Genomic DNA, 22,355 nt, shown 5'->3' with positions numbered 1-22,355 from the left:
CATTAGATTTACTTTGCAGACATTAAGGATTTGTTTTTTAGGTCCCTTTCTAATTGGTCAAAGAACGAACCCCGCATATGTGTAACGTTTTAAGCTCAGCCCACTTTCTTGGTATCTAAAATAGTTTGGCCTCGGGTTGTTTGCTGCCCCCCCCCCGAGTGCAGTGCACCACGCTGAGTTCAGCCCCATTCGACTGGAGGCTCGGGTTTATCTGGACCCTGAGGAGGCCACTCAGGAGCTGTGCGCCGTGTGGTAAAGGAAGGCTCCGTTGCGGACACTGGGGGGGAGTGACAGAGGACCAGGAACCGGGGATTTGACCTTTTTCCGCATTAAATCTGGTTTGTGGAGGCAAGCGAAGTAGCCATGGCGGTGTTTTCTGCGCTTTGGGTGCTCTTACTGTGCCAGCTTTTGACATCATCCTCAGCCCAGGTAAGAGGGATTAAGTGCTGCATCCCTCCTTTAATTAGCCGTGTGCATCTGATCTTAATGCGATGTGGGTTTTGCTTTTTTCATGTATTAATATAGCTTTTGCGGAAGGCCACTGTAACCCGCTGGTCTACCTATTGATAATAAAGGCTATGTCATGTGTTCATAGTGATGACAGCCGCTCTATTTTACAGCCGCTTAAGCAGTGACCTGCATGCACTCCACGCAAAATCTCTATCGTATTCCAAGTTCTCTTTATTCTTCTCTTACAGTTATCAGCGAGCGAATGTTTGTGGTATCGTGTCTTTCTGGTTCTGCAGGCCTTTTTTACTCTCCCATATCAGCCTTACCGTGTGCAGGTGGCTGAGCCTTTCACACTGTTTGGTTAAATTGGGGTTATGTTTCCCGTGAACCTGTGGAATGCACGGATTGGAGAGCAATGCCACAGCGCACAATGCCACCTCTGTTCACTGAGGCTCCCCGGAGCAGTCACTCAAATTTGAAAGTTCTCAGTGAAAAAGGTTTATGTTGTTTTGATGATCGACTGAATTACTGATTTGTGTTTTCATAGAAATCTTGTTCTCTTCTGCGTAAAGTAAGATTTAAAGCGTCTTTACGCACAATGAAAACCACACTGCATAGTTTCATCTTAGTTTTCAATAGGTTGCAGTTGAATTTAATTGATGTAGTTTATATCTTTAGAATGATTGATTTCATTAAATTTGTCCTGAGTAAAATGTTACTAATATTGAATACTGTTGAGGAACAAATGTACCAAACATTTGTCATCACTTTGTTTTAGTCACTTCATGTCAAACCCCAACCTACTCATGTAAACAGTATTTGTGGCGTTAAAAGGAACAGAGGTTACATTATATTACTGATTTTGATGTATTTGTGTTGCAGAGGCCAGGCCCCAGAGGAGCTCCTGGGCCACCAGGACCTTTAGGTGCTCCAGGAAAGGATGGCACCGATGTGAGTTGACCAGACAGTTTCCTTTGACTTTAAAACTTTTGGCCTATTTAAGATTTAACTAACTCCAGTTAGTAGATAATAAAAAAAGATTTTAGCACCTCATTTGATTAGGCCTTCTCTTTGTGAGTAATTAACAGATTTATTTTCCTCATCTGTTCCGAAAAAGTGTGTCAAGTTACAGCTCAAGAATACCAAAAATGTGAATAATGTGTGCCACAGTCGCTATAGTGATATTTAAGTGGACAGCTCAGTGGCTTCACCCCTTTTTCATGTTACATTTGAAAACTTTAAATTCCTACTCAGTTACCTTTGGTAGAAAGGTGTTTTCTTAGTGCATAAATGCAGCAGAAATGTTTGAGATGTTAGTTTTGAATCACACCGACTCCTCCCAAAGCCCCTCCTACAAAGGAAGGCAGTGTTTAAACGTGTCTACTAAATAGAGTTCTGTAGGTAAAAAAATGTAAAACTGGCAACCCTTCAAAGCTTAGATTATATTCCTACTGTGAATAGCTCAGCTTCTTTTTTTGGTCATAAAAATTCATACAGTGTAATGTCAGTCAGCCTAATAAATGGATATCCATTATTGTATCTCATCAATATATGTGGACGATACAAGAACAAACTATGGAAATGTAAGCGGACACACTCCTTACCCTTTAAGGGGGTTTGCTGGTGTGTAGGATACGATGTAATGGTAAACAAGTATGAGGTAAAAAATGATTTTAATTGCACAAATTAAAAAGGAAATGGATTACAGGGAAGCCAAGTTAAAAAGAAAGTAAAAAAACTCTGGTAACAAAATGAAAGATATTTGTCAAATTCTCATTTTAAATAGAAAAACATTGTAAATGTTGTCAAGCCGCGGCTAGAAACCTTTAATTGTGATTATTTTTGGGACTGCAGTAAAGTTTAGGCACACAGAGGGCTCATTCATACATTCCCCAACCATGTGCGACCATCTAGAGTTTCACCTCACACCACCTCCCTGCACCTTCACCCCCCCCCCCCACACCCCTGTACAATCCAAGCTGAAGCTTTTATCATGTAACCACTCAGCATCAGGTTAGTTCAGTAGTATTTGCTCTTCCTCCAGTCTCTGCAGAATATACACAGCATGTGGTACGGACTGAAGCAGATCAGAGACTCACTGCTTTAGCCACTTTATTTTTTTCAGTTGTTGGTATTACGTTAAGTTATTGAAGGATTTGAATCAAGATCTCTGTCTATAAGCAAAAATTGTACTCTCTGGAAGTGCGGAAATGTGTCGTCTGGTTATTTTACTTACATTTTCTTTCTCGTTAACAGGGCAAACCTGGACCTGCTGGGCTGCCAGGGAAATCTGTAAGTTTTACAACAAGTCTGGTCAGTTTTAAATGGAACTTGAGGTGGTGATGAATATTTCAGTGAAAAAAAAAAAGCAAGGCCCTCCACAGTGTTACATTTTTTTTTAACCCTCCTCTTGACTTAAAAAAATTAAACCTTAAAATATCACGGGAACTTCTAAATGCACACGTTAATTCAGAAAAAGAACTGTTGTCTCCTGAAAGTAGTCTTTTTGATGCAAATGTCTAACTATATTTCAAAGAAAGCTTGAAACAAAATGTTTTCCTCATTTTTGCTCAGTCCGTGATATGACCCAAAGTACCAATTTGTCTGAAAGAGCTTTGAGCATATGACACTCTCTAGCCTTAAACCTTTGATTCGTATAAGGAAAAACATTCATTTTCTTTTATTTAGCTGATGATGTTCAGATAAAAAGTAGAAATTAAAATATTTAAATTATTTCCTTGAGTAGATAAATGATTCATTCATTCATTTAATAAACCTCTTTCTGTGTAGGGTCCCAAAGGCAAACCAGGGATACCAGGGATAGCAGGAAAACCAGGCCTGCCAGGTCTTCCAGGAGTTGACGTAAGTGACCAATAAACACACAGACTATTCTTTTACTAACATCAACACAATCTTTTGTCTATGTCAAAGGATGTCAGGAAGCAATGCCTACACAGAGTGTAGTTTATGAAAGTGAAATGCTTATTGATGTTTAAAATGATAGCAGAGCACGAGCCAATGACTAATAAATGCTTATCATATGCTTCCTCTTCAGGGTTTGACAGGTCCTGATGGTCCTGCTGGGAAAGATGGACCCCCAGGGGATGGAGTAAGTGTGTCTTTTGATCTTTCTGGGATGCTTATGTTAGACTTAAAGAAGACCCAATTCCAGTTAATGAGGTTATCTATTACAAATTACACCCTAGTAAGACACACGTATGCGTTGTGTTAAATGAACAGAGGATACATTATATTACTGATTTTGATAAAGTCTGCTGTTATACAAAGATATTTGGGGGGGGGGGGGGGGGTCTAACAGGGACAAGGCCTGTGTTTCCTCTGTCAGCATGGATTTGTCTAGACGGCTCACCCTCTTGGTGGGAATATTTTTAATGAGGGATCAGAATCGGATTTATTTCTTGTTGCTTGCCTAATCCGGCCCGGAATGCACAGTTACCCACCAACCTGTGAGAGTGTAGGGGATGATGATCTGTTGCCCCGATGCAGAGGGGAACCGGTATTATCCTGAGAGACACAAGAGAAGACAGAATCACAACACATACATCGGCACTGCTACATCTTATGATTTCACTGGAAGACACATTAAAAGAATAAAGATTGAGGGCGCTCCGCTGTAAGGCTGCAAATTCACCGTCAAGACAGATAACACCCCCCTCCCCCAGCAATTCAACTAATTAGCCAACCTAATGAGGAAGCTTGCGTCAACCAGTGTCCCTAATTACTTAGATTACTACACCGTCATGGCTGGTTCAAAGTACTGAAGAGTCAAAGAAACAGGATCAAACTGGTGGAGTTTGAGACAGAATTAGCTGCTGTGCACCCATAGTCTGCTAACAGTAATGATGACTGTTCATTTTGTCAACACAATACAGATTTAGGATTGTATTTACTAGTTAATTTCTTCAAGCTACCACACTTGTTTATAGTTTGTGTACCAGTACACTTTGTTGTACTGTTTGCACACAGGAATGCAGCCAATAAAAGTAAAGTAACATCGCTGCGTTAGGCCTGGTTTTTGCCCTCTCAGGAAACACAAATACAGCTGTGAGGAAGGTAAACAAAGAGTTATAGGAGGAGACAGGATCATGGGGGTTGGAAAGAAGGAGGGGCGCCACAGGTTACTTACAGTAATAATAGATGGAACATGTAGCCTAAACCACCTGAAGTCAGTGGACTAAAGACGATATGGATCTCAGATCAAAAATACTTACTACAATGAATTGTTTTGGGATTATAAAACCAAACTACATATGCAATCAAAGTCATTGATTTTAATAAATAGAATGTTAGTTAATTGATCGCAATAATCACCAAGATGCAGACATTTTCTCCCCAGTAACTTTAATAATTAAGTGTTTGTGATCTGCGCTCGTGACTCAGCAGAAAAAGTCTTGTCCAAATGACTATATCAGCTTCCTTTTCTTTTGAGTTAATGTTTTTGAATAATTGATTTGCCAATAACGTATTTGATACCAAGTCTATTTTCAACATTGATTGCCGTACAGTCAGAATCTTTTAGGTATTTAAATAATAAAATATAAAGTCAGTTAGCAACAAAACTCCTTTTTCCTCATTGTGTCTAGCTAGAATGTGATTAGCAATGGTGTCAAGCGCAACCCCCACACACACACACACACATTAATACACAACCTTATAGTAACCCCCCTTACAATACCTAAAGAGAGCTGTTGAATGGCAGCCCCCATTCGTAGGCAATGCAGACCATAAACTTTCTTAGACAAATTTCAATGGTAACTAGAAAATTCCGCAGTAATTTTATCAGTGTGCCTCCTACTTGGTGCACATGTGAATAGCAATAAATCTTAATAAAAAAAAATAAGTGTCTTAACCCTTCAGAGATATAACTTTTTAAAACCTATTTAAGACGTTAGGACTTGTGTGTCTGTCTGGGTGTGTGTGTCTGAGAGAGAGGGAGACAGATAGATGTCAACAGACAAACATACAGAGCATGGTTGCCTGGTTACTAAGGACCAATAGGAAGCCTTTCATCTCTGTGATGTCATCTCTTTGATCAGTAAACAGTTAACGACTGCACCTGGCACCTGCTGTCACCAGCAATTCAGATACTGAACAAGATCTCAAACAAATGATCATATCATCAAAGGGATACTAGCTTTCAATAAAATAAGGTTCTCGTGGGCACCTTTGTGGCCTTTGTGGACGTATTGATATAAAACTTATGTAGATAAACCTAGAAATGTGGGCGTATCAGCGATGTAAAAAAGTGCTTTGCTCTGCGTTCTGCTCAGAAATGTGGACGATGTTTAACATGGCAGTGAATGGAGGAAGACTGGGAACTCTTGTCATTTGAAAGGTTGCTAAGCAAAAAATATAATTCACATCGCATACATGAGCACATTAGCTGAAATTAGACAAGAATACCTACGTTTTGATGTATAAATTGGCCATGAAACTTTTTTATATCGCCCCACTCTGTCCTCCACTCTAGCTCTCAACATTCCGCCACATGCACACAAATTGGAAAATCGGAAGCGGTCTGAAAATGGGACGATACATAAACTGGGATTTGGGAGAAACCGTGCTTGAAATCTGAACGCCCATTAAGCCCAATAAACGCCAAAGTCTTGTCTTCGGTTTAAACTTTTAATCATGTTTCTACGTTAAAGTGTGACGATACAGCACGGCCCCAGAAAGGGGGCGTACAGAGCAATGTTGAGCGATTTCCTGACCATTTCCCATTCAAGTCTATGAGAACTTTTGGTGCGGTTTTATGCCCATTTTGTGAAAACCGCGCGGCAAATCTCTTAGAAAAGTCGTAGCACACCATTCCCGATCATTACACACGTTTTGATGTATTTTGTGTGCACGTGTTGGCAACGCTCCGGGACTAATAGAGGGGACGTAAATCTGGCGGAAGAATAACAATAAGTATGGGCAATAATAGTCATTGCGCAGATTGCTGCTATTGCAGCACATCGGCACACTGAATAATAGTTTGAATTGTACACAGTAAACAATTGCTCCATGTAGGCTACTATAATAAAAAAGGGACAGATTTGGTCATTAATTTGAATGTTATTTAACAAGCCCAAATTTCATCTAACAATAAGGCGAAACCACACATCGATAAGTGTTCAAACGGTGCATATGTAAAACTCAGTTTGTTTGTTTGATTTTGTCGGTAATTGATTGTGGTATTTTGCCTTCCTCTCTACAGGGTGACCCTGGACCTTCTGGGCCACCTGGACCTCCTGTAAGTACCCCCATATATTCTGCCGCACCTAAGAAATATACACCGTACGCATCCATCGTTCTTCCAATCCTTTAACGGATCTTTGTTATTACATTCACCGGAAACACTTCTCCTTCCTTGATGTTTTACCATACATACCACCTTTTCCCTACACCAATCGGAGCTAAAACAGTTACATGTGAAATCTGATTTATTGACGCAGCCCCCAGCTGACATTAAGGTAATAGGACACTTTTGAAAGTGACAGTTTCACATAAACATGACAGATTATGGTTAGCTCTGATTTAACGTGACTGCAGAAGTGCATATTCACCTCACAGCCTCAACCTGGTACAAACTTTCAAAGCAGATTTAATGCAGTTATACTGCATGTGGTGGATATTGATGTGAGCAAATCAAATCATTCCCTTGGTGTTTGTGACTTAATTCGCCTTCCTGTGTCTTCCGTAGGGCAGAGGGAGACCAGGAGCTGCAGTGAGTACACAGCGCTGTCTTGTTATATCATTCTTATGTGCAGACAGGAGATTGTGATGTATTTGTATCATCCTTGCATATATCACTATAACTTGTTTATCATGAGACAGCATGCTTGCACAAATTAGACAATGTTGTAGCCTTGATTGTGCGCTAGATCTACCCATGTACTCTGATGTCTTGCACACACCCAGTGTCTTTTGTTTCTAGGGACTACCTGGAACCAATGGGTTGCCAGGCGGAGTAGGACCCCAGGGTCCAGCCGTAAGTATCTGATCTCTCCAATTAGACTTCCTGTCATCCTCAGGAAGCTACATCCTCTGATTCAATGAGTCAAATAATTCCAGTTAGCTATTACAGCTTTGATTTAATACCCAATTGGTCACAGAAAATGTAACGTATTGTGAGGTGAACAGGGAATGTGAGTGCACTCCCCGCTCTGCTGGACACAGCCAACACAACATTGGCCTACATTTCTATACAATGTAGCAGGACCAGTAGGATAAGAATAACCATTGGAGAGGAAGGACTGGCCTAGTGTCTATTGGGTCACACTTTATTTGGATTATCCAATCTTATGCTCAGTTTATGTGTAATTAAAAGCATGCTCAGTTTCAATAGACCCTAAACTATTAGCAGCAGCAGTGTGAAGGTATTTTTTTGTCTAGGTCAGCATTCATCTGGGGGTTGGGGTTCACATTAAAAATAAAGTTTGGGTCAATATAAGCAAAAAAATGCATATTCTGAACTTGATGATGTCAGTTAGATTATTACTGGCCGATCAGGGGGTATAAAGTTAACTGGAACATAGAGCTTCTAGCTGGTGTTCAAATTAAATGCAATGATCCAACAGCACTGAACTCTTTATTGAATAAGGGGAATGGATGAATAGATGGATGAGGATTTTCAAAACAAATCTATATATTGCCATGCTTACATAACTAAGAATAAACAAAAAGTAAATATCTTGCATTGTTAATGCATACACTTTTTAAAGAATAAATCCTTTAAGCCTTCATCAGGATGCTACTCAAGTATAAAACATAAGTTAATACAGGGTATAAGAATATACAACCACTTTTTCCTCCTAATGTAAACTGTAAAACACATAACTCATCAAGTCATCTCAAACTAAATGGCAGAATCATTTCAAACAAACTCACTGGTATAGCAGCATGGTCTCAGACAAAGGATTTGAACAGAACACACCCAGCCCTTAAATAACCTCCCCTTTCCAAACTCCTCCCCTGTGAGGTTGATATTTAAGATTTCTGAACACTTAGGATTGTTGTCAGGGTTACCATAGTATGCAGACTTTTAGCTCTACCTTTAGTTGAGTTGTAGTAAAAGATCCCCTCAACACGTTTTAAGATGATACAAACTAATACAACACTTTTGCTTGGAATAGTAATTTGTGTCTGACATGCTTTTCCAGAAAAAAAAGTCCATTACCTTATTGAAAATTCTTAAAATTACATCCACTCCGTCTCCCTTGGTGAGGAATATCTCCTACTTCACTAGAAAGTCAATTCTCTGTGTATGTGTGCTGTGCTGGAGGTCTCCAGTGGCCACATCACACTTTGCAACCTTTAAGTTTCATGTTGAACCACAATTGGCTTCCAAATTAGTTGCGATGTCACTAAAACATGCTCGTAGGTACAGGTATAAGTCAATTCAATTCAATTCAATTCAATTTTATTTATAGTATCAATTCATAACAAGAGTTATCTCAAGACACTTTACAGATAGACCACACTCCATAATTTACAAGGACCCAACAGTTCTAGTAGTCTCTCTCCTATAAGGTCAGAGCAGAGAAACTTCCACCTCGACAGATGAATTTGAAAACCGCTGTCCAGTGTCAAACTCTACACAAACACCATTCCGCACAATACATGGTCAAACATCCACGTTAAGGGACAATTAGCAAAAGTGTCAGGGTTTCTATGTGGAGGGGGGACTTTAGGTGTTACTCTTCCCTGTTACACCACAACCGATTGGGATAACTGTGGCCAGATGATTTTACTTAGCAGAGATGTTACAGATTGACTCTAACTTCAATAAAATCAGGAAAAACTCTAAACTAAGGGGCTGAGATGATACTGATCTTGGTGCTATCTATCCGTTTCTCAGGGTGTGGAGGGTCTTCCAGGACTTCCTGGACCTTCTGGCCCTGATGGACCACCAGTAAGTGCAGTTATTATTATTATTATTATTACTATTATCATTTGATAACTAGTGCTGCCGGTGCAATATAGTCAAAGACTGTATTATTCCACCGCCACCCAGTGGATCTCTTTTTGCAGGTCTGTGGATTCACAGATCTCTCTTAATGTGTGTTGTCCTTCCCCCTCCTGTCAGGGACTTCCTGGTACTCTTCATGATCTTAGCGGTGACCTCCTGGTAAGTTTTCAACCATGCGCCTGTGAGAGCAGCATAATGACAGTAAACTGAACATGCGTCCACTGCATACAGCGAGTTTAGAGTCCTCAGTGTGTCGTCTCTGTCCTCTGCAGTGTCCCGCCATCTGCCCCCCTGGTCCCTCTGGTGCTTCTGGGATGCCAGGATTCAAGGTAAATAAAGCGTGTCATGGTTGTTCTAAGATTTGTTTTGCTTTACATGCTTCTCAATAGATCTGTGAGACTATAAGCAACTCATGTCACCCTGCAACCTCAAAATATGTTTTCTCATGCACACTCGTCGTGTCTATATTCAAGTCTGTGTATTTCTCCTCATGTAGGGTCACACTGGGCATAAAGGAGACAAGGGAGAGCCTGGCAAAAATGGAGAGAAGGTGAGTTTATTATGTGACAGGTATTTTAACCACTGTCAGTGATGTTAAATAATAATGTTATCAGCCTAGCATGTACAAAATATTGGTTTTATTGTCTAATTACTTCATGTCACTTGGTGTTCTGTTGCTGTCCTAAATGTCCTGTTCTTTTTCTAGGGTGATACTGGTCTACCTGGCCCACCAGGTATTCCTGGGACTGTGGGTCTGCAGGTGAGTTACATAAACATGACTCAGAACTGGTGTTACTTTTCACTTGTTACCTACACATAGGTTTTGTCCGTTAGCATATTTAATACAGCTTGTGTATTTTTGGAGTGTTTTTTCTTATTGTGTTTTAAAGTGCACTCACGATGCTCTTATGCTGTGTTTCAGGGCCCGCGTGGTCTCAGGGGTTTACAAGGCCCAATGGGATCTGTAGGAGACAGAGTAAGCAACTTTTAGAACATGGCCACTACTTCCTTGTTCAGCTTCTTATCACTCACAATGCAGACAGAACTTGTGTACTTACAATATGTTTCCTTTGACCTTCCTTTGTCTCTAGGGCCTGCCTGGTTTCAGAGGCAAACCTGGCATCGTCGGCATCATCGGAAAGACAGTGAGTCTCTCCTTGTTTGTAACACACATGAAATAAAAATGGTGTTTAGTAGTAGTTTACAGCCAGAATAGACGGCTGGTCCCATCAATGAATAGCTGTGTGTGTTTCATCTGATGTCTCCAGGGTGACGCCGGAGAAAAGGGACCACAGGGTTTCAAAGGACCCAAAGGAGAAATTGTAAGTTAACAACTTGAATTTGTGACTATCAGTTTTCACAAATAATGATGTATAAATGACACTCTGATGTGTCTCTCAACAGGGTAAAATTGGTCCCAAAGGAGGTCCTGGAGGAGCCGGACTCAAAGGGGAGCCTGTAAGTGCATATCTGATTACAAATTATTCATTTTTAATATACATCACCTTTTAGAACCATGGGAGGTATATGTGATGTGTTCTACAGGGTATTCCTGGCAGAGATGGCAAAGATGGTACACCAGGGTTAGATGGCGAGAAGGTAAGTCACACCTTTACTTACTGCAAGCTTTCGGCTTGAATTAGTTGTGTGTCCACATAAAGTGATGTCACAGTAACTGTGGTGTTTGTGTTGATAGGGTGATGCCGGACGCCATGGGGTAGTTGGAGAGAAAGGACCAAATGGACTTCCTGTGAGTATTTTGAAATAAATTTGGATGTTTCGTGTCTTTTTGACAATACAGGACGTTATTTAAATCTCGTCTAAGTAGCTGTTTGATTGTAACACCCGCTTTCTTTAATGTTCCAGGGTCTACAAGGAAAGGCCGGTGCAAAGGGGTCCAAAGGAGGAGTTGTGAGTATTACACAAATTACAAATAGAAAGAGACTTTAACCTTAAAATTGAGATCCGGACCATGGAGGACAACTTTTATCTTCCCCCTCTCTTTCACACCAGGGTGATCCAGGGAAGGCTGGAGAGACAGGACCTTCTGGAGAGCCAGGTATTCCTGTATGTATCTGATGGGCTTTTTTTGGGTAGGGGAGGGTATCAGCCTCACTGACATGTCACTTAACCCCACAATGTTGCGTCTGGACTCTAAACTCTACTGACTCGTCCACACCGTCTTTCGTCTCCTCCCTCAGGGTGACATCGGCATCCCAGGAGAGAGGGGGATTGCAGGACCCAGAGGAGTGGCAGTAAGTGCATGCTTACACTAGAAAAAAAAAGGCTGTGATGAGCTTTGGTCAAATGGCTAGAATAGCTTCAAACGCATCAATTACAAGGCATTTAAAAAATACTCTTTGCCCCACTTAGAAGACAAATTATTACTCTGTGCTGCATGGAGGGTCTGTAAATGTAACAATTTACAGAATTTAGACTCAGTTTCCAAAACTTTAAAGTGCGCTGGTCTAACTAGTGTGGATATCTGAATGCACCATGACTGAAAAAGAAATGCAATGAATGTTTAGCACCCATCTTAAAATACCACAATTCATTGCAGCATAAAATAAACCTGGAATAGCAGAATAACAAACAACTGCCCTTCAAAGTTAATGATATTCTACAGTACTGCAGCTGATTCAGTAGCCTTGCTAAGGTGGGGTTAGTAATGAAGGGCCAGTGATGAGAGCCAGGTATTCATAAAGGAGAAATTCATAAACAGAGAGGTCTTTGTTTTCTACGTCAGACCCTGCGGCAAAGAAAAAAGAGATAGAACAGCATTGGAATTACACACTTCTCTTGCACATTGCACTGCATGATGAATCATACTTCACACAACCATTCTGCCTATTTTTTATGTTCTGCATCTCTGACTTTCCATTAATATCCGGTCTGTTTTACTACTGTGAGCTCTACCTACAGGATTATATGACAATGTGTGTTTCTAACAGGGAGGTATTGGACCTGTGGGCAACCCTGGGCCTCAGGGAGGGAAAGGCTTTCAGGTCAGTTGCATTACATCACCAACCATTATCGTTTTTGTTTTTCATTTTTTGGTTAACTCACTGGCTGGCTGTGTGTCTGTGTGTCTGTGTGTGTGTGTGTGTGTCATGTACACAGGGGGTAAACGGAGCCTTGGGGGATCCAGGTCTTCCAGGTCCAACAGGAATCCGTGGAGAGTTTGGTGAAAGGGTGAGTTTGACGTGTGTGACGTTATGTCCCAGAGTTCAACGTCACCCACTGCAACCCATCATACAGTCTAGGGCTCTGACTTTCCTATAATAATAACAAATATATTCTCCCCATTATAATAGATTTATCTACCAGTTAGTTTCTCAATTCATCGATTAGTCATTCGGCCCATGAAATGTCAGAAAATAGCAACGCCTTTACTCTTTCATAGAAGACAAAGACAACAGCATAAGAGGCTGGAACCAGACAATTTGGACATTTTGTTCTTACAAAAATGAGTCAAAATGATGATCATAATGTTGCCAAACAGTCAATTTTCTGCCAATTGACGAATCAATCAATGAATTAAATCTTTCTTATTAAGGTCAGTCTTTCAAATTCAAACATGAAACTTGATCAAATGTCTTTGCACACCAGCATTTCTACACACAAACACAGACAGAGATATGTAACTATCCAGGTACTGTATGTCGATAAGCAGGTCATCCCACCTCAGTCTCCGTGGTATGAACTCAAACTGCAGCTGAGAGAGAGAGCTCAAACACAAAAAGGCCTCCTGTTCAGAATCTGAGGACAGAACAATGGCGGCCTTTATATCGCTCCTGGTTCCCCTCAACCAGCCCACCTTCATCCCCCTACTTTCTGCTGCAGCTGCATTTCCACAAGATCTCTACATGTCTCTCATTTATTCTCTCTCTCTCTCTCCTTTTTTAACCCTACAGGGTCCAGTTGGAGCATCTGGAGCGAAAGGAGACATGGTAAATATTTAAGTCAAAGTCCAAGCTGGTTAACAGATCATACAGTATGATCTCCACTGAATGCACTGGGATAACCCGCAACCAGCTTTTTGAAATAGACAGGAATATGTTTTTATATTGTTAATGTTTTTTTTTCTCAATTATGATGCCTGAAACTCTTTAATCAGCCCAAGAGATTAATGAACATTCTTAGCCGGGTACTGACCAAGAGAAAAAGCATGGCAAATCAAATAATTCAGATATTCTGTTGTGTCTATAGGGTGTGGCAGGAAGTGATGGTTTACCAGGAGAGAATGGCGAACCAGTGAGTATCTTCTTACATTTTACTGTCCCATCACAATCCAAACACGCAGTATTAGTGATCTTGAGACACATTACTTCAGTCAGCAGTGATTCGTTTTACAATTGGTTCTGATGGAGGGAACACATTACACCTATTTTATGGTCTTAACATTGGTAGCCTGTGAGTTTTTAAAATCAATACAATTTTCTTTCAGATTTCTGACATAAGTATTTTCAAAAACTTCTGTTGAGACAACTTTTCGTTTTTCTGCTGACCAAAGGGGCAGCTGAACATGTTGATATCTTTAGATGTAAAGTGTACAATCTATCTGTTTAGTCTGGTGGCTTTTAATTAGAATGTTCAATGGCCATTATTTAAATGAATTTATTGTGTTGTGTCTTTGGATTGCTCTAACCTGTATACAAGGTGCGATACAAATAAAGTGTATGTGCATTTCGTAATGTCACGTCATTTCACTTATGTCAAAGTAAACACACAGTATGTCATGATTTTCAGGGTCCTTTTGGCCCAGTTGGACAAAAAGGAGAGGTGAGTTACATCAACGTTTTCATTTACTGTTACTTTTTGCAGTGTTTTATAACTCTACTTAGACCTGCTTCTTTCAAACCAGTTCTCTAGACACAGTAGATGTCTTTCTATTTGCACACACATAGTTGGATCAGATGTTGTGTGTGGGTGTAATTAGCAGCACAAGTTTGTCAGCTCCCTCACTAAACATTAAAAATGGAGTCTAGCGCTGACCTGTTGCCCACTCATCAAAATCATTGCACATGACTCTGCTTCACATTCCTGGTTTAATAGGATTAATTAGAGATAGGTATTTCTGCTTCAGCTTTATTGGCCTGTATGCTGCTACCGCCACCAGGGAGAGGCAAGTCACATTAAGCCGCAGCTAAATTGATGTAATTAGAGACACTGTACTGATGAACATCACTCTCGTAGTTCTATTTACTGTTTGTGTACTGTGTACTCCTTGGAGTAATTATCGAGCACTAAGACGCCATGTGAATATGCCACCGCATTGTCTCAACACACCCAGTTTGCACCTTGGTAGGTGTTTATTCAGCAATCAAATCAAAGGCTTATGGATGTTTTTAGCTCCAGTTCTTCATTTTTGCAAAATGTAATGAGTTATTTAACGGATAACTTGTTGATTATAGGCTGGAAAGCGGGGTGAACTGGGACCTAAGGGGGTGACAGGCCCACAAGGAGAGCTTGGGGCTAGAGGGCCTCCAGGAAAACCAGGAATTATGGGCTTCCAAGGGGAGCAGGGTCTGCCTGGGATTGCAGGAAAGACCGGTGTACCCGTGAGTGTTTTTATTTTTAATTTGTCAAAGCTTGTGATTGACTGTCACATATATTAAATAGTTAAGTTGATGTTTTCTAATGAACTGCCTGAATGAGCCTACACCTTAAAAGTGTCTTATCAACTTGTGTTTCAGGGTAAACTGGCGAGTGAGCAGCACATTAGAGAGCTGTGTGGCTCAATGGTCGATGGTGTGACATCTTAACTAATTCATCTTTTTTCTGTTTTTAGTATAGTGCTAAAGAAAGGGTAAGCTGAATAATTGACCCTCTGGTGTTTTCTATCACGCAGACCAGATTGCACAGCTGGCAGCTAACCTTCGAAGACCCCTGGCGCCTGGAATGGTGGGCCGCCCCGGCCCTGCTGGGCTTCCGGGAACGCCTGGAGTTGTTGGCTCTATTGGGCATCCAGGTTCCCGTGGACCACCAGGGTACAGAGGCCTGCCAGGAGAACTCGGAGACCCAGGTCCCAGAGGTATGAAAATTAAAATCAGGATGGACCTTTTATCTGTAATTTGTAAGTTTATCATTTTTGTTGTGTTAAATCTTAATCAAAAAGAACTGTTTTGTCAAATAAATGAAGTAACAATAAAAAGTACATATCTCCTTCTGAAATGCAGTAAACGCAGAGATGAAATTCATAAAATACAGTACTTGAGTAAATGCACTTAGTTTATAACCCCCAATGATTAAAATGTTCATCTTTCCCAACAGGTGATGTTGGTGAGCAAGGTGATAAGGGATCTATTGGCAAAGCCGTCGATGGGCCCACTGGAGACCAAGGATACCAAGGTATGTGGTTTAAACAGTACACACTTATTAGAGCTTGAGCTGATTGGAGCCACAACGTGGTCACAATCGGATTTAAAGTTACTTCACTGAACATAAAGACCTCACCCATGGCAGACATTTTGACTTGTCAAACACAGATGTACCCTATAAAAATAGGAATGGCTACATTCCATTACAGTGGGCCAGTTCCAGGCCAAACACACTTGAATGGTTTACTGGCACAAATGGAGGAGCCGTCATAATTGTTAGTTACTCATTTTCCTGCTATGACAAGTCAAAATGTGGCAAGGTGAGAAAATTCTTCTGTGGTATAATTTGTACTTTTTACTGACATCAAACTAGACACACAAGGTATATTTGATGCAAAACTGTAGGATATATTTTCTCACCTTAAAATACAAGAGCGTTACAAAACCGTTAAAAAGAACTACAGCCCTTTGCCTTTGGCTCATTACCTGTATGCTGTCCACAGGTCTTCCAGGGGTACCTGGAATTGTTAAAGATGGGCGTGATGGATCTCCAGGAGATCCAGGTGAGTCTGGAGAGCCAGGCAGGGTAGGTAGGACTGGGCACCAGGGAACTCCTGGAATCTGTGATACATCAGCCTGCCAAGGAGCATCGGTCGCTGGAAAATCCTCCAACCCCAAAAACCATTAAACATAACTTCCTGCAACCTGATGCCATCCACCCCAATGCGGAAGGGTGATAAGTGAGGGAAGGAAGGAATGAAAGAAGAAAGTGATCCCAAAAAAATGTCCTCTTTATTTAAATACATGTATCACAAGATGGCAGGAGTAACATCAAACAGATGTGATATTTTGAGAGGACTAGAGGAACATCCTAGGAGTGACATGAATACCAGAGCAACTGAAAGACAAAAGCATCAAGATGACGTATAGAAATAAGGCGGACAGAGGCACGGACGAGTCCAAGAGAACAACTGCATTGCTCCAAATACTACAGTATAACAAGACTTGACTTGCAAACAACTGGAAAATGATTGATGAGTCCTTTTGTGTATAAAACTTTGTACATGTTGTTTCAATGCCACCGTTACCTTGGTTAACATCCTTCTGGCAGATGACACTAAAAACAACAGTGATTGACCGAAGCGAATGTGCATGTACCATGGCCCATTAACAGGTGTCACAGGTGTTACCTCAACACACAAGCTTACAGTGTAAAATATGGAAATAGGTGACAGAGTTAAAAACCTCTGTCATGGAGCTGTGTATGTATTGTAAAAGGAATAAAAAACACAAATACCCAGGTGCCCAAAATTGTGTAGATGAATGCAAAAACCTTTAAAGTTTTGACAGTTTTTTTTTTTAACAGCTTATTTGTTTTTTTATTGCATGTATAGTTGATTCTCTATATTTGAGAATCAATAACTAAATAAAACTTGTGGATGCATAAATCAGACCTTGTAAAATAAATTTCAAACTCTTAGAAGCAAAGTAATTTTTTTTTCCTTCTTTAAAAAAAAAAAGAAATCTACAATGAACACATCCACTATGTACTACCAGTGCTTAACTATTTATTATTTGTGGGTGACTGTTGTATGTACAGTACGATGCTACAGCGACATGTTGTAAGAAAGAACAAATAAAGCCACTTTTCAGTAAAACATTACTCTTCTCTACATATCAACATGTCAAATGAACAGTCTTTGTGTCAGAGTAATATGCTTGACACCATGAAAGTCTAGTAATCCCATTAATTCACAAGGTAGCAAGACTCATTTGTATGCAAAATTCAAGTATTTAAATCAATTTACACTTACAGATATGATTAAAGAATAAATGTTTGTGGACAACAAAATTGAACTGAACTGTTTGAACATTTTTTTGTCTTAAAAACGTGAAGAGTGAAAACTTGAATTAAGCATATAAAAGCTGGACATAGGAGAATTAGCTAAATGTCTGTATGATTGAGTTGAAATCTTATCTTTATGGCACTATCTCAGCTGTTTTTGGAAAAGGGAAACAGTGCCATCTGTGTAAAAAAAGAAATTCGGGGGGGGAAATAATATATTAGCTTTAGAATAAATTGCATGGCGCTTCCAACACTAGCCTGATAGTGTGTGGTTTTGAAATGCAGCTGGAGAAAACTGGTCATTTTTTGCATCACATGGTCTGAGACTAGAATCCTTCCAATCTCTAAATCTTGGTAATGTAGTCAGAAGCAGAGTTCCTTTCAAAAGGGCACTTTTTGTCATTTAAAAATACAACAAATTGACCTAACCCATGGCCAGACCTCATGGGACAACCCAAGCTTGAATTTTAAATTAAAATGTACTTAAATAGCTGGCTGATGTATTGGATGAAGTAGTAAGAGGGTCATTGCTCTACCCCAAGAGGAATGCTCAGTGTCTCGTCCATCTCCCGCTGGATTGGGTTCTGGTCTGAAGAAGGGCTGGATTTTAGAAAGTGTCCTTTCCCATCAGTGAATACCTTCTGAAACTCCTGTAAAGGGGGAGAATAGCAAATGATTGTAGTCAACATTAGATAGTATCAATACTATATTATTTTAATTATGTTCCCATCTAGACTGCCTCTCTTTTACTCCAGGTGCTTGCACACAGTCAACATAATGTGGTGGATTTCAGTATGACTATGTAAATCAATTCCCACAGACTACGGCACTGGATAATACATGACAGTAAAATATAAAGTTGATATGATTGTATATCTTAACAGTAAGCAGAACTTGATTTGAACTCTCTAAGTCAGCTGCATTACGTATACCTCAGGGAGTAAGCGGCAATGTAATTAAGCTCTTATCTTACAGCCCCAGGTTTCAAGTCTCAAAAAATTCAGTTGCAGGGTGATCAAGCCAAACTGCTTTAGAATAATACATTTTTTAACTCAATACAAACGTACCTCTCTGAAGGTGTCTCCATACGTTTTTTTGATGTATCCGAGGAAGGCAGTGGTCCACTGCAGGGTGGTGACTTTGTCTGTATCTGACTCACAGAATGGCACTAGCAAGTTCAGCTCATCACAGTACAAACGAATCCTCTTCCTGTGAAGAAGCAAAGACAGTACAAATGTTTATAGTCTATAGTATAGTTTGGTGTCTCTCAAACTTTGACCCTGGAACCCTGTTATTTAGATCCTTAAGTCTCATGTCCCAGCGGCTTACAGAAGACATCCTGACTTCTATCTGGGACTGCAATAAATGATTACTTTCATCATCGATTAATCTGCAGGAGTCGTTTCTTGAATAATCCAATAATTGTTTGGGCTATGAAACATCAGAAAACTGCACAACACAGTATCCTAGAGCACAAGGTGACGTCATTAAATGTCTCCCAAGACTCCAAAATGTTCAATTTACTATAATGTAAGACCAAGAAAAGTTGGGAATCCTTACACTTGTGAACCTGGAGCCAGCAAATGTGTGACATTTGTGCTTAAAGCTTTAGTGCATAGTTTCTCCCCCATGAGGAATTTTAAGTAATGGCAACAATTCTGTTGATCCATACACATGATGCAAGCCTTCTGTGACCCCGCACCACCCCCACCCCACCTACACATAGTAGCTACTTAGTGAAGGAGTACACGGAGGATTAAAAAAAACATGGTGGACTCTTCAGAAGAGGTATTTATCTTCCGTCGAGTTTCTGTGGCCAAAAGTTGCCCGATGACACTAATTTCTGAACACAGCCGTGCTGAGAAATACAGAGTTGTGTGGAGTTGATAGTCTTAATTAGCTTTTCATCAACTCCTTTGGTCTTGAATGTAACGGAAGTTCATTACTTTAAAAAAAGGTTACGCAGTAAAGCTTTACAAAATTACTTAAGCAATTAATGGCTTAGCACAATAGTAGCTGACTAATTTTCTTTTGATCAACTAAACAATGAATCAACTCATTATTGCTGCTCTATACCTATCTTACCCTATTTCACTTATTTTAACAATATCTGCGTATTAAGCAGTTACACATTACACACACATTAGGTCACAACCCCAAAGATGATACATCCTTTTTAGAGAAGTACAGATGGACTTTTCTTTTGTGTTTTATAGTCACAATATAGAGAGACAGGCAGCATGGGCAGAGAGAGGGGGTTTATTGTTAGATTAGATAATACTTTATTCATCCCACAATGGGGAAATTCCCTTGTTACAGCAGCAGTTTTCCACATTAAAAGCAAACCTACAAACAAACAGGAAAAACAAAAGATAATGTGCAAAAAGTACTCAATTAACGTAAATTGGCATTATATAAAAGGTATTGTAAAGTGAGGTAGCCATGGCACAAATGCAGGGCACAATGAGTGAATGAGAGGAGCCATTTTAAACAGTCTGTAGGGACGGCTGGGTAAAAATGTTTTACTAATTTTATATCACATATACTTGACTGTGGCGATGGCCTAGAATGAAAACATCAATTTGGGATCAAAGTACGTTAATATTTATATGGTATTTCATAACACCACGTAGCAAATTGTGGAGGGTGTAGAGACAACTTCAGCTGTTGGTAATGGCTGCTCACCTGCGTTCCCTCTCTTTACAGTTGTGTCTCTCCCTGCGCTGGATAAGTGACATATGAGATCGAACTCTTTTCCTGGTGCTGCTCCCTGATTCTCCAGCGGAGTCTGGGGCAGCCAAAGCAACCACGATGGATTGAGAGCTGTGGGTGCTACCATGTTTTCTGAAGGCAGCTACTGTCACTGCATCACCTATGAAAAACACAAGTGTAAAAGTTAGACACAAACTTGTGTATTAAAGTGAAGGAAAGCCAGCGACAACAACAAAAAACCTTTACTGAAATAAGATTAGGTGTAGGGTAGTGAGTATTACTTTCTATGTTCATCAACTGCTGCTTCTCTGTTGAGTTGCTGCCACTTGCATATTGAGCTTTAACATCCCTCTCTGGGCGGAAATTAAATGAAAAACTCTTGGGGATGATTAATCCCTGGTGCTTGTTAGGTTCAACCATGTGAGGAATATGGCCAATCACCTGAGGTTTAAAGAGGAAGAAAGAAGGATGCAACAATGAATTTTGCCTGTGCCATCTATAAAGCTGGAAGAAAGTGCATTCTGGTATATTTTCATCATACTTGTTCACACATGTTGGTGGCCGGGTTAAATACCCCCCCTACAAATGGGCTGGAAACCTCAAAAGAGTTTGCTCTGTCAGCTTTCATCCACTTATGCATCTGAGGGTGTATAACTGCCTCTTGAGCCTCTGCAGACTGCTGAAGTATTGTCAAAAAACTGAAACACAACAAAGATTTTGCACATTCAATAAAAATGAGCATTATGGGGATATTTACCAACATATACCAATGCACATATCAATGACGCATACTTGCTGACAACTGCAGACTGAATATCTTGCTGTCTTGGGGTGTCAGCAGACATGGAGTTAAACCTTTTCTCCAAGCAAACTCTAGCAGCCGATCGCTTCTGTGAAGAAGTGTTGCCGTTGGTGTGTGGTTCAGTTGGGCTGTTTTCACTTCTGATTTTGGCTAGCACAAAACCCGGGACCTCTCCATAAGAAACTGGAGTCTTTTCTCCTGGCATCACCAGACAGTGATCATCAGTTGAAGTTGATAGGTCAATAGCTTGAGTGGTCATGAAGGGTGAAACAACTGTGGATCCAGTGTCGCCTTTAATCATCAATGTAGCAGGGTGAGATCTGGCATCTGGCGGGGCAACGTGTGCATCCATTTGTGCCTGGATAAGGTGCTGAAGGTGTGTATATTCAAACTCTGACATCTCCATTAGACCCAGCTCAGGTACCAACATCTGCCCATGATCATGTGTCAAACACCCACTTTGGCTCAAAATCACCCCAACAGGGTCACAGTTTTCTTTGGACGAAGGTGATAGAAGGGTTTTACAAGATAAAAAGGATGACATTCTCCACTCTAGAGATGTGATGGAGATCAGGAAAAATATTACTTGTCTGATATTTACACCAGAACAAAAATATTACTTTTCTGATATTTACACCAGAACAGACTAACGTTGTATAGCTAACGTTAGCTAGGTAGCTGGCTACAGTACTGTTACGTTAACAGACTTCTTACTGTGTGTGCCCTGGAAGCTTAGCTTAGGCTTTGCCTAAACAATTAACGTTGACGTTAATTAAATGAACTAACGTGTTGTACTTGTAGTTAGCCTAAACACATTAACACTGTAGCTAGCGTTAGCTAAATACTGACATTAAACAACTTATTCACAACTCCAAGCTGTCAGTCGTGGGTAAATATTTCGTAGCTTGCTAGCTAGCTAATTTACACAAAAGCTAGCTAGCTCTTGACCTAACTTTACGTTAACGTGAGCGGACGAGGAACTTTTAAGCTAACGTTGGTACATTTGAAAAGACGTTGACATACACTAACGTTAACATCTAGCTTTATAAATAAATACAAACATTTTCAATAGTCAATAAGTCACCGAGTTTATACGGCTTGGACTCTAAGCTGCAGCTCTCTCTGTGGGTCTGCTCTTGAGACTGTACCTTACTTTAATGTTAACGCCTCGACCAATGGCCGCGGGTAGCAACTTTCTCTACGTTGGTGTCTCGGACGTCGTTACGCTTTTGACTGTCAACTTGATATAGC

The 22,355-nt window shown here is 40.4% G+C and overlaps 3 protein-coding genes across 9 annotated transcripts in view; 1 reads left to right on the top strand and 2 right to left on the bottom strand.

Moving 5' to 3' along the window:
- kcnk15 (potassium channel, subfamily K, member 15) overlaps window positions 1–3,977 on the bottom strand; it is a 20,109-nt gene extending 16,132 nt beyond the window's left edge. The window contains exon 1 of the mRNA XM_034877214.1: window positions 3,916–3,977. The gene's annotated coding sequence lies outside the window, so the exon portion shown is untranslated. The remainder of the gene's footprint in view (window positions 1–3,915) is intronic.
- col9a3 (collagen, type IX, alpha 3) lies at window positions 156–17,402 on the top strand. Its single transcript, XM_034877203.1, has 32 exons — window positions 156–429; window positions 1,333–1,401; window positions 2,707–2,742; window positions 3,241–3,312; window positions 3,506–3,559; window positions 6,671–6,706; window positions 7,157–7,180; window positions 7,391–7,444; window positions 9,314–9,367; window positions 9,542–9,583; window positions 9,697–9,753; window positions 9,921–9,974; window positions 10,131–10,184; window positions 10,347–10,400; window positions 10,516–10,569; window positions 10,693–10,746; window positions 10,829–10,882; window positions 10,970–11,023; window positions 11,121–11,174; window positions 11,291–11,335; window positions 11,438–11,491; window positions 11,626–11,679; window positions 12,376–12,429; window positions 12,545–12,616; window positions 13,339–13,374; window positions 13,634–13,678; window positions 14,174–14,206; window positions 14,839–14,985; window positions 15,121–15,175; window positions 15,276–15,458; window positions 15,698–15,775; window positions 16,248–17,402. The coding sequence occupies exons 1-32, from the start codon at window positions 364–366 to the stop codon at window positions 16,430–16,432; spliced, it is 2,037 nt and encodes a 678-aa protein (XP_034733094.1). The 5' UTR covers window positions 156–363; the 3' UTR covers window positions 16,433–17,402.
- LOC117947858 (transcription factor-like 5 protein) lies at window positions 17,260–22,355 on the bottom strand. 7 transcript variants are annotated; one of them, XM_034877208.1, is made up of 7 exons: window positions 22,253–22,355; window positions 21,095–21,656; window positions 20,844–21,000; window positions 20,584–20,743; window positions 20,276–20,462; window positions 18,658–18,799; window positions 17,260–18,240 (listed from the first exon to the last, which is right to left on the bottom strand). In XM_034877208.1, the coding sequence occupies exons 2-7, from the start codon at window positions 21,646–21,648 to the stop codon at window positions 18,115–18,117; spliced, it is 1,326 nt and encodes a 441-aa protein (XP_034733099.1). In that variant the 5' UTR covers window positions 21,649–21,656; window positions 22,253–22,355; the 3' UTR covers window positions 17,260–18,114. The 7 variants fall into 7 exon arrangements, with proteins under 7 accessions (XP_034733099.1, XP_034733101.1, XP_034733098.1 ...); XM_034877210.1 differs by having other exon boundaries at window positions 21,095–21,474; window positions 22,253–22,348; XM_034877207.1 differs by having other exon boundaries at window positions 22,166–22,343.

This window comes from Etheostoma cragini, chromosome 7, assembly GCF_013103735.1.
Source record: "Etheostoma cragini isolate CJK2018 chromosome 7, CSU_Ecrag_1.0, whole genome shotgun sequence".
In the NCBI taxonomy this organism is placed as follows: domain Eukaryota; kingdom Metazoa; phylum Chordata; class Actinopteri; order Perciformes; family Percidae; genus Etheostoma; species Etheostoma cragini.
Note: the sequence above shows the minus strand (reverse complement) of the source record. Positions and strands in the feature narration are given on the sequence as shown.

Coding starts and splice junctions, on each gene's coding strand:
- LOC117947858 (XM_034877208.1), bottom strand. CDS start 21,648: ATGTCATCCTTTTTATCTTGTAAAACCCTTCTATCACCTTCGTCCAAA. Junction 20,744..20,843: donor CCACCAACATGTGTGAACAA/GTATGATGAAAA, acceptor TTTAAACCTCAG/GTGATTGGCCATATTCCTCA. Junction 18,800..20,275: donor TGTAAAGAGAGGGAACGCAG/GTGAGCAGCCAT, acceptor GCTTCTTCACAG/GAAGAGGATTCGTTTGTACT.
- col9a3 (XM_034877203.1), top strand. CDS start 364: ATGGCGGTGTTTTCTGCGCTTTGGGTGCTCTTACTGTGCCAGCTTTTG. Junction 12,617..13,338: donor GTGGAGAGTTTGGTGAAAGG/GTGAGTTTGACG, acceptor TTAACCCTACAG/GGTCCAGTTGGAGCATCTGG. Junction 13,679..14,173: donor CAGGAGAGAATGGCGAACCA/GTGAGTATCTTC, acceptor CATGATTTTCAG/GGTCCTTTTGGCCCAGTTGG.